The 12,439-nt window shown below is 39.7% G+C and overlaps 1 protein-coding gene across 1 annotated transcript in view; it reads right to left on the reverse strand.

The window, feature by feature from the left end:
- Positions 1–3,715: 3,715 nt before the first annotated feature.
- LOC124269644 overlaps positions 3,716–12,439 on the reverse strand; it is a 38,204-nt gene continuing 29,480 nt past the window's right edge. The window contains 5 exon segments of the mRNA XM_046704682.1: positions 3,716–5,230; positions 7,509–7,786; positions 7,788–8,868; positions 9,103–9,249; positions 10,411–10,554. Coding sequence (XP_046560638.1) covers positions 5,064–5,230; positions 7,509–7,786; positions 7,788–8,868; positions 9,103–9,249; positions 10,411–10,554 — 1,817 coding nt within the window. The 3' untranslated portion in view covers positions 3,716–5,063.

Below are 12,439 nucleotides of genomic sequence, written 5' to 3' on the forward strand. Positions count from 1 at the left end.
CAGACTCTATGTACACCTTCTTCCTGGATGGGGGAGCGGCACCTAAGTCAATCTGCGTTATTGTAGCGCCTCTATGCCTTGGATCAGGCCCGCAAATTGGTACAGGTTTGGGTGCTGATGTGGGAGACTTCTGTTCACACGAGCATGAGAGCCCTCGAAATTGTCGTCGTCAACCCATGTCGTCACCCTGTAGTCATTGAAGTCTTGGCATACTTGGCATGACTTGATGATACATCTCCAGTGTGTGGTCTGGCCGCTGGTTCTTTTCTTCGAGTAGGTGAAGCCATCAAGAAGTACTTGTGGTGTTCCTCTCTGAGACTTAATGACTTCAACTTTGGGTGTACCAGCCATTGCAGCCATATCTTACTGACTTTAGTGTTCATGTTATATAGTACTTGTGAGATTATACTTATGTTTTGGAGAGGTTCAATCCATTTAAGTAATAAAATAATGCAAAACAAATTCAGTTTAAACCTTATTGATTAATCTTTACTGAGCCTCACGTACTTCCTGTATTCCATATAGTTGTACAAACTACTCCAAATGTCGTTACTGCAACACAGGCAACCCGTCACACTGATTAAAAGCAACTTACAAACACAATCATAATCTGGTTAATCTGTATCACTTATCGAACTTGAGAGCAGGGAAGTAGCCTACTCTGTTCACAGTTTGGAGCAGCTCATTAATTAGTGGGTAAGTCCAGGCAGTTACACTGGTCACACTTGACTGGTCTGTCTGATGATTGGGCCGTCTGACAAATGGGACGTCTGGCAAATGGGAGTGAACCGTTCTCCTCATCACAAATTATTGAAGAAAGTGTCATCCCAAATATAACATATTTTACATTTGAAAGGCTTTCTAAAAATGACATTATGTAATCATGGCTTTCGGCCGTGGGAGCCATGCCAATTTACACTTCTCAGAGGGGTACACAAAGTCCGCAGTCTAGGCTACCAGTTGTCCGACTTCCAGTTTTTGGGAAGTCTGACTCTGAGGGTGTGGGTTCGAATCTCGGATGGGACTGAACCCAAAAGTGTGGGTTCGAATCTCGGAAGGGACTCAACCCATAAACGTACTACAATTTGTGCTTTACAAAGAAATTGTCATCACAACTTTAACATATGTTACATTTGACCATTTTAAAAAAAATTGGCAATGTTCAATTATTGATATCCCGATGAAAATAATAATGAAAATAATTGCATCGATATTCAGAAACCTGTGCACTGAAACAACAAGCTGCAATTTATGTCTTGGTGTGATAGAAACGCAACAACTCTTGTGAATAGAGACATTAATACCGACAGTGTCAGGCCGGAGTTCAGGGCAGTGACTAAAGGTTGTGTTGCATTTCCATGTCAGAATGTTTATTGATGATCGCGATGATGTTTAGCCACAGTAGACAGAAGAATGGTATGGAGATTGCCCACAATGGTGATCAATTATCTAATTCAGGGCAGTCAAATGTCACGACACCAATTACATCTCCGGTTCGTGTGAGCGTATTATGACGTGATTCAAAGAGCAGCATGGTTGCTCAGATCCTGAAACGTGGGCAGACAATCTTTCCGATCGCACAGCTTATACAGGGGTAAGTTTCTGTTTTATCTCATCTCGTTCAGGACGGTCTTCCGCCGCTAAATAGCAATGCTTTTGGTATATTTTGTGTCTAGATTTAGTCCTAAAAAGAAAGGCGATACCACCCCTCCAGACTACAAATATCGTCTAACATCCCAGCAGCAAAGTTTGTGAGAATATATTGAGTAAATATACTGCATAAAAGGAAACTTGACATGCGTTTATGTCACAAACATACCCATATATGACAAAGTGTGCTGCAAGTGGATGAGCGTGCACTAAAACAGTATTATGCATTAAGGTGCGCTTGGTGCGACCTGCAGAGTGAATAGTGATAGGATCACTATAATAACCGAATATAATATTATATAATTAATTTCTCCAAGTGTTAAGTTTCAGTATATATCCACATAGTATTGGGCTTCGTCGATTGTAGTTGACTGCATTTCATATATGTATATCTTAAATGTCGACGCCACAGAATGATCGATCCGAAACAAATGACAATGGGCATGGAAGGCAAAACACTGTCGAATAGTATTCCAGTGGGATCACTGAAAGTAAGTGATGGCAACATATGGAAGCGACCAGTGAAGATCCGTGTCAGAATTGATCTTCAGTAATCCAGGCTTGTCATAAGCGGCAACTAACGGGATCGGGTGGTCAGGCTCGCTGACTTGCTTGATGCACGTGATCGTGTCCAAATTGCAGGTTTTAAAGGTTCTCTGCTTACGTGTGATTATTAAGTTGATATAAACGGTGTCCATTTAGGGATCATTTGCCGGTAAATAAGAATGCTGGAATGCTTGGGAAGTACTACTTTCACTCATTACAAACAAATATGACCTCCCCTCTTATTGTATATTGGGCCAGCTTTCTCCATATGGAAACTGAAAAAGTCGTGTAACGATAACAGGAAAACAAGAGCTATCAGATTCAAAATAATAATGTAGTGTACCTATCCTCAGCTTGTGGAATAAGTTTCCATATCTGTGTTGATTGAAAACACTAGACATTTCAGGCTGGTTGATTTTCGCTGAGTTTCCATTTTGACACAGTATGATAGGTCAAACTGTTCCCGAAGAACTGACATAATCTCAGTATACGGAGCTCAGCGACCGTCTTGTCGCTGTAGGGAGATTGCACGTTATAAGACTAGAGTAATTTCCCCTTACCAATGTCACTTGGTTGAGCTAGTGAATCACGGAGAGTGAAAAGGTACGCAGCTGTCTGGACCTGGGTTGAGTTTGAACTTTATAGGTTGTAACTGTCAGACTGACTAATCTCTGACCTTATGACGTATTATAATTATGCTCACATTCCAGATACAAAGTTAACTTTTTATGTATCGTGCGTGAGAGACAAAACTCTTGCGACGAAATAATTTCACTTGACATTGTGTGAAAAAACGGTTATCATGTTTTAGTGTTTTTGAGATAGTTAACGTCTATTAGAAACAAACACCCCATATATTAAGTGTACCATTTGTCACTGGATATGATTTGTCACTGCGAACTAACTGGTAAATTTTCCTCTGTTCCCATTGGTTACATTCCCTATACACCAACAAGGGGCGTAAACCAATGACGTGCGCTCTTCTATGAGTCTTCTATTTCTCGTCCAGCATGCTTGTGGGATGAGCAAGTGGGTCAGGAGTCACGCGCTACGAAGTCTTAATCAAAGAGACCCAGGGTTAAAATTGATTTTCAATAACCCATGCTTGTCCCAACAGGCGACTAACGGGATGGGGCGGTGAGGCTCGCCTGTCGTATCCGAAGGCATGCGGACTGAAGTCACGTCATACCTTTGTGATGGCGTGATGTAGTTCACATGTCTAGTGTTACAGAATCTTCACTGACATACAAGCATCAACTTCCTACAAATATAACGTGATAGACTCGTTAGGTCAAGCCATTTAGCAAATTGTACTTACATTCCTAATATTAAATGTTTACCATACTATACCATACTCCCATGAAAACCTTCTTTCACCTTTCTTGAAATTGGTAAAAGTTGAAGCTGGAAAGCTAAGAATCAGGGAGACAGGCAGCAAAGATCCGTTGTGTAAATGTGCAAAATAATAACCCGTTTCTTCTCACATCAAGCATTTTTAGAATATAAGACAACAATTGAGACTGTTTCTGGAGTATTTATTTGAATTATCTTCGTATTTATCCATCGTGGACATTTACATAGTAGATTGAAGTAGTGGTATCAAAACAAATCAGTTATATACACAATGAAACATTGATTGGAATGGGAATGAATGGATGATATCCATGCATGTCAGTTTAATGAAACTCTTCACATTAGCTGTTGAAAATAGCATGATTTATTGCTGAAAGAAAGTCACGCTTAATAGAAATATACCATGAGATGACAATACGTCGACCGTTCTAAAGCAGAATTTGTAATCAATAGCTGATAACCCAAAACTTATTCGGCACGTCCCTTAGAATAAGAAAAACAAAAACAAAACAAAAAAAACAAACAAAACAAACAAATAACCAAACCAACAAAACACAAAACTTTTCCAGCTTGTACTGATGTGGGGAATAGAAAGCGGATCTTCGGGCGTGACGAGCGACTGCTTAAACCACTAGGCTACCCCATCGCCCCTATTTGGGGGAGAACTGAACTGAACCTGAAGGCTTGAGGAATGTTTGATGCATGGTGTAAAAAAGCACAGAACCATCGATGTACTGAACGTTTGATATTCCAGATACACGAAAAATAGTTTTATGATTACAGCAATTATAATCGTGTTATTTAGAGAGAAAAAATGTTTATTCACATCAGGCACAGATTTGATAATAACGTTGATGAAAGCTGAGGTATTGTTTGATCCCAACTTTGTGTAATGTAATCAAAACGCATCAATATTCGTTTGTCTGAGCCATTGGTGAGGATAAGAAAGTCTGATTAGTGTATCTTAACGTCAATGTTACACGATGTTACAATAATCATACGGAGAGGACGATACGTGACAGTGAAGGCTTTGGAAGTCGTATATGTATAAAATGGAAGATGAATAGTCTCTTGTATGTTCTCAAGGAATGGCGATAAAACACCTTCATTTGATTGTCAACATCAGAACTCACAAACACAACTTATTCATGTTTATAACATACAATACCACACCTGCATTCGTTCATACAGAATCGACCCGTGAAGATCCGGGTAAAAATTGGTCTCCAGTAACCCATGCTTGTCGCAAGAGGCGACCAACGGGATCCGGTGGTCAGGCTCGCTGACTTGGTTGACACATGTCATCGTATCCTAATTGCGTAGACCGATGTTCATGCTATTGATCACTGGATTGTCTGGTCCAGACTTGATTATTTACAAACCGCTGCCATATAGCTGGGATATATGGCTGAGCGCGTCGTTAAACAACTATCAATCAGTCAATCAATCAATCAAACAACATCATTAGTGTACACATACACAGCTACATGTATTCATGTGACCTTGATAGCAGATTAACTGTTCAATGCTTTGACCTCTTCCTCGTTGGCGTTGGTTTTCCTGGAAGAGTCCCATCTTCTAGCAAGAGGCTCGAAGAGCAGGAAGACAGACGATATTATGGCGCAAGCACCAAGTAGATGAGAGGATGCATGGTATGTTCCCGTGATGTCTCTTAAAGCTCCTGCAAGTAAATACAGTGATGGGTAACAAAAGGCAGCACAAACTCCTGCAAGTAAATACAGATATGGGTGACAAAGGCAGAACAAACTCCTGCAAGTAAATACAGAGATAGGTGACAAAGGCAGCACAAACTCCTGTTAAGTAAATGCAGAGATGGGTGACAAAGGCAGAACAAACTCCTGCAAGTAAATACAGAGATGGGTGACAAAGGCAGCACAAAGTCCTGCAAGTAAATGCAGAGATGGGTGACAAAGGCAGCACAAAATCCTGTAAATAAATGCAGAGATTGGTGACAAAGGCAGCACAAACTCCTGCAAGTAAATGCAGAGATTGGTGACAAAGGCAGCACAAACTCCTGCAAGTAAATACAGAGATGTATGACAAAGGCAGAACAAACTCCTGCAAGTAAATACAGAGATGGGTGACAAAGGCAGCACAAACTCCTGTAAGTAAATGCAGAGATTGGTGACAAAGGCAGCACAAACTCCTGCAAGTAAATACAGAGATGTGTGACAAAGGCAGAACAAACTCCTGTAAGTAAATACAGAGATGGGTGACAAAGGCAGCACAAACTCCTGCAAGTAAATACAGAGATGTGTGAGAAAGGCAGAACAAACTCCTGCAAGTAAATACAGAGATGGGTGACAAAGGTAGCACAAACGCCTGCAAGCAAATACAGAGATGGGTGAGAAAGGCAGCACAAACTCCTGCAAGTAAATACAGAGATGTGTGAGAAAGGCAGAACAAACGCCTGCAAGTAAATACAGAGATAGGTGACAAAGACAGCACAAATTCCTGCAAGTAAATACAGAGATGGGTGACAAAGGTAGCACAAACTCCTGCAAGTAAATACAGAGATGTGTGAGAAAGGCAGCACAAACTCCTGCAAGTAAATACAGAGATGGGTGACAAAGGCAGCTCAAAGCTACCGCATGTGAATACAAAGATCTGTGACAAACTCAGCTCAAAGTTCCTGCAGGTAAATACAGAGATGGGTGACAAAAGTAGAACAACCTCGCTCAGTGTTGTGCTATGAAATATTCCTGACTGATACTGTTTGTCAGAAGCACATTATGAAAATCATTGCAGATGCAATGTCATCACAACTGGATTATGCTGGCATACTTTGTCACAAGAGTATAGATCCTAATCTGGCATTTCATCTCAGAGGAGAGAAATTAAGTTTGTTTTATAACTGACTGAACAATATTTGATTTATTTAACAGTATGAATATTATAACATATTATGGCTTCTGTGGGGAGACTCAAACCTAAAACAATCTGCAAAGGAACATGTGCGATACAACTAATACCTAATACAGGGACCCTGGTCGAGTTGGATCTGCAGCGAGCTGAACATCTTGGTACAGTTTATGTACCTCACTCTTCCTTAGACACCAGAAACAGTACATTCTGTCCTAATGTCTCAATTTCATCCAGACTAATTAACATTACCAACAAGCTTGATAGTAATAAGCTTGGTGGCTTGAAAGGTTGTTAAAAAGTTCAGAACTTCACATCGAGATATTGAATTGAAGAGATTCAAATGACGTATCTTAATATCCTAATCCCCTTCCTCCCTGACATTGACGTCTGGTCATCGAGGTGGCATTTCATCCTCTTTTTTGTAGAATACCTCCTCTTAGCAGTTCAAAAGGCAGCTGCCATAACATCATCACCCGAGTGGAAAGCTTCATTTATATTGGATGATAGATCGAACAAAGACAGGATGCTGGAGTTCAAAGCCAAAGAACTGAATTGTAACCTTGGTAATGACTGATTTGTGCAATGGTGAATTGTCCCGATGGATGAGCAAACGTTTTCCCATGCTTGTATTGTTTTGTCACCGAATAATTACCTTGAAAGAGCAACATAATAACCGCAGTTTATTGTGTGGCTTTTTAGAAGATACTTCAGCATGATGACTCCCTCTGAATCCTAGGCACGGAGGCCTAACCTTTACAGCTGGAGATGTCAAATACTTCCACTGTGTTTTGGGAAGTGAATTAAGATATTTATCCACAGTCATAAATCGTTGCATGAACCTTTCTGAATCAGCTTCAAACAGAGCTAGATCATAATGAAACATGCCACGGTACTTAAACGTTGCACTTAGCTCAAGATTTTTCTTTTAACAAAGCCACCGTCCCTGACAAGTAGTGGCTCCAAACCACAACTCAATCATTACAAAATCCCGTCTTTTATGAACCTCAAATCTTGATTAAGTGTCATATCGTATACATGCATCAACATAAATGGTCTAAAATGAAAATACTCACCCAGCACAGGATGTATTGCAGCAAGAGACACACCAGTGAAGATCTGTACAAATCCAAGAGCTTTAGGAAAGGTCTCCAAGCCAAGAAGGTCAACCATCACCACAGGATTCATTGAAGGGAAGCCACCAGAGAACATTCCAAAGAGCACAGCATACATGATCAGAAGGTTGAAGGAGGTATAATATTTAGTCAACTGGTACAGCACACCTGTAGCAATCATGAATATAGCAAGTAAATGCTGAGCCTTGATTTTTCCAGATTCAACTATAATTCCTGATAAAAATCTGCTAAAACAATCGACTCCAGCATATATTGTAATCAGCAATGCAGATTCCACATTTGTAAAGCCAGCTTCCTCTACGGCAGCTGGGAGGTAGGCAGCATAGAGTGAAACTGCACAGACACCGAAAAAGTTGAAAAATGCAATCAAATAAAAGGTAGCTCGTCTCAAAACAGAGAAATCTAGTGATTTTTTTAACCTTTGTAAAACATGACACATTTCCTTCATATTGTTTCACATTTTCAGAACAAGTTATGATGTTATTGAGACTGAGGGTTGAGATCATATTAATGTCGGCATTGCTGGCATATTTTAGATAACTGGACTGAGACAGTGTGTCAATGAAACTTCCAAAATAGTTGGCATGTCCTTTGTCTGTCTGGCGAAGACGGTTTGGAGACCGTGGGTCCTCATTATCCCCAGGAGAACTGCTCTCGTCGGAAATGTTTGTTTCACTTTGCGAAATTTGGACACAGTCGGCGGATCCATTGGCAGGAAGATGTTCATTTGGAACACGAAGAGAACGTTGGAAACGTTTATGAATTTGAATTGTTGGGTCAGATTCTGTTCGGATACGGAATGGTTCCTGTTTCTTCATGAGCATTTTCGCAACAGATGTGTTCGCATTGGGATGACTGTTCACAGCGGCAGTTTCAGTGTGGCCATTTCTGATACCATTTCCAATGTGGCCGATACGTGACAGAGTGACTGGTGTAGGAGGAAGGGAAACATTGTCATTTATAGACTCTATAGACACAATTTCAAAATCACTTTTAATATGTTCCTTAAACTTCTCCAGTGCAGCGATTCCGTTAATGTCTTGGGGTTCGTGACTCTCCCTACATGGCGCAGGTCTGTATAGAAGGACAAAGATCAGAATTTCCATAAGTAGACCTCCACTTATCAGAAGTGTGCCTCTTAGTCCGTACTCGTTCAATAGAACTCTTATGAGTTGTGGAACGATCATTCCCCCAAGGCTAACTCCACAACTGCTCATTGCCTGAGCAAGGGCTCGCCTCTTCTCGAAATACAAGCCAATGATGACTAGCCCGGGACCATAGAGCAAAGCGGAACCCATTCCTGAAAGAGACAGGTCATGACAGAAGATATCTGTTAAGTAAAATGAAAAGATATGTCACTAAAGGAAATTTGAGAGTAATTTACGAATTTGACCCTTTTTGAAAACTAACACATCATCTTCTCTGCTGATCTCGAACGAATAGGTAATTGCTTATGTTTTACATTGTATTAAATTCTTAAAGGGATATTTCAAAATGTTTTATGAGGAGGTACAGGCTTGCAGCATGGGCTCACCTGTGAGGATACTTTGAGCGAAGATGAGGAACTCAATGTTCATGGCGAAGAAGCTGAGGATGCCACCGAGGGACATTAACATTCCACCAATCAAGCATGTTGCACGGATGCTGAGCCTGTCCAGAACAATGCTGAGTCCGAACAAAGCTGAAATGAATATTCATTCAAAGTTTACATGTCTCATATTTCAACTAAGGAATGTATCAAAAGTTAATTATAAGAATACTCAAGACTTAACTATAGAACACGGTATCACCTATGAGCGTGTTACAATTTAAGAGACCCCGTCAGTTTGGATTTCTCAAGTCAGACAAGCGACATGCAACAAACTTCGCCATTCTTTCGGAGAACAAACAAAGCAAGACGAAACCTAATGGAGTCAATGCTACTGATCATCAACATTGCCTGTGCAACGCATGTGCACATGGGTGCCACGTGTTAATGTTCCTGAAACATTCTAAATAAAGCCAATAACACAATATTGAACAGTTTCAACAGTGTGTCATTTCAACCTGAAATGAAAGATATTATAACAGCTTCCCATGCGTAGCCGGGGTGTTCGTCACGCCGAAGACCTGGCAAGACAGTTCGATTCCCGATCATGGGAACACAACCCTGCTTGTTTAACGCTAAAAAATAGCGTCGCTCGACATAATAACCGTTTGCATCATGATTGCCATATATTTGCTGTGATTTTGTTTTCACTGACGGGGTCTTAGTACTATATAAAGGAAAGGGGTATGTAACGAGGTCTATACACCAGGTTCGCTTCAAAGGACGAAAACCAACAATACTCAATGCATTTATCCCATTTAAAGTTGCACACATACGTGTACATTGTGAATTATTTATTGAAGAAAAACATAGCAAATCACATAATTCCATTATATGTGCTGAAGTAATGCAAGTAATATGTTGTAAATAATGTATTGACCAATACATCTTTCGATTCAACTCTGGAGGAAATAAATAAATTCACTTATTTATTCATTATTGCAATCTAGAAATCCAAAACGTTAACACAAAAAATCGATGGCATATGTTTACATCACAAATAAATAGCCAATTATGCAGTACGGAGCAACAATATGCAACAGAAAACTGCTTTGGTCATTATTGTATATTTCTGCCAACTATAGCATTACATATTGAGCGCGCGATGTCTAATAAAAATTTTTTTTTCACATTTTATGACTGTGAAATGAATGATATTTATTACTGAACACATGCAAGTGCAAGGCTCTGTACTACGTTAAACTATTTCTTTCAGTTTAGATGGGCCACAGTCCCTGTGTAATTCGCACAAACCTGTTAGACTATAAGACGCAGAGTAGATCCCCATGATTAATGACGTCACAGATGTTGACGCTTTGAATTCCTTCAGGAACTCCACGAAAAGGATGCCAAACGACCGGTACATGCCAACTTGAATCAGGTTGATGCAGAATGTAGCTGTTTAAATATAGAAAACAATGGCGGTGAAGTCAGTACATACATCTGATACACCACTGGATCAGATATACCACACTGAAAAAGAATGTATGAATTTCATCTGTGTCACACAGACTGCAAGACCCCAAATTAGAAATACGTATGGATCTTCTAACTGTGTAGCTGTAGAAATGTGCTGACATCGGCTTCACTCTCATGAATGTCTTTAAGATATACATGACGCCAATATGTGCCTTAAACGTGGACATTAACACACACTGTCGGTAGGCTAGCGTTAACATATGTACTTTTCAACGACATAATATTGCTCTGGTGAGAAAGGGTGTACAATTTTCAAAGGCGGAGAGATATTCGTCCCTTTCGAGTGTCATCATCTAAACGTACAATATGTCTCTCTCTTATCGAGTTGACACTTCAGGGTACCATTGCTTCTATATCAAAGTCCGTGTTCATGAACTCTCTCAGTTTCTCAATTATGTTCCGTATATATAAATAATTGTCTAACTCGTCAAACACGGTAACTACTGTTGGGACGAAGTACAAACCATTTCAGCTGTCATTGTCCGAGAGAACAATCATTGACTTGGGACGAAGTATATTAATGTGCCTATTAGCGTTGTTAAGATACCACTGGTTCTACATTAGAATATGTTGTCTACTGCAACATTTAAGAATGACACCATTACTATTACTGCACGGTATTACCGGTATACCGGTATATTGCAATACGCTTTTCAAACGGTACGTATCTTTTTCTGAGGACCGGTATATTGGGTAAAGTACAAATATGAACATTTTGTGATTATCTTTATGGTTGAATTTGAAATCTACACACTTTCATTCACAACAAATATTTTCCGTCGTTATTCAATCACGAAACGGCATATTGTAATGAAATAATTTGTATAAAAAATAAAATAGAATCTAGGATTATGCAACCTAATTTTGAGATTGTTGTTATCATAACATGTATGTTTAGGGACTTACAATGTAGAAAATAGGATCGACATGTACAATTAGTGTCACTTACTGGTAAACACTTAAGTTCCAAATATATCGCAAATACGTATCGCAACAGGGTACCAGAATCGCAATATATTGCAATACAATTTATTTGCCAATACACAGTCCTACTCAGTACAGTACTTATATGACGGACAATACACAAAACTGTTCTCTAAAACTTAACTGTATTTAAAGCGTAAGTAAGCAAGACAACCAGTACAATTCTCGTTGGTTTGGGTGTCTAAGGATCATATTCTCATTTTACCCAACCTGATAATTGCCGCAGCCAAAAATACTACATTTTATGACCGCTTCGACTAATATCTCCAGCAAATTTGCCCATATTGGTGTGCAACTTTGCTTTAAATTGTAATCATAGGGTCTCCATAGGTTTGTTACAAATAGTTTAGAAATTTACGGAATATGTTGGTTGTTGGTTGGCTGGTTGATTGTTTAACGCCCCATTCAGCAATATTCCAGCTATATGGCGGCGGTCTGTAAATAATCGAGTCTGGGCCAGACAATTCAGTGATCAACATCATGATATGATATGATGAATCCCTTAAAAATGGCCAAAATAGCAGTTAAATGAAACAACAGTAGGGAAATGTATTTGGAACATGGAGGTGTTTTCTGCGCACACTCTGACCAGTTTCAATGTATGGGCGTCGACTGAGTCCCATTTACATTGAGTTGAGGCTATTACCCTTTCCCTTTCGCTCTTTCCGTGGATAGAATATTGTTATTGTTTTTTTCGACACCCCTCTCGATTTGTAAGGGCTTTCCGGTTGACAGTTATAGGTCATCGGATAGATATTCTCTTAACCTGAAATAACCATAAAGTCAGCATTAGGGTGGTTATAATATAATTCTGAGATAA

This window comes from Haliotis rubra, unplaced genomic scaffold (genome assembly GCF_003918875.1).
Source record: "Haliotis rubra isolate DU_JTF1 unplaced genomic scaffold, ASM391887v1 Scf146, whole genome shotgun sequence".
Lineage (NCBI taxonomy): Eukaryota > Metazoa > Mollusca > Gastropoda > Lepetellida > Haliotidae > Haliotis > Haliotis rubra.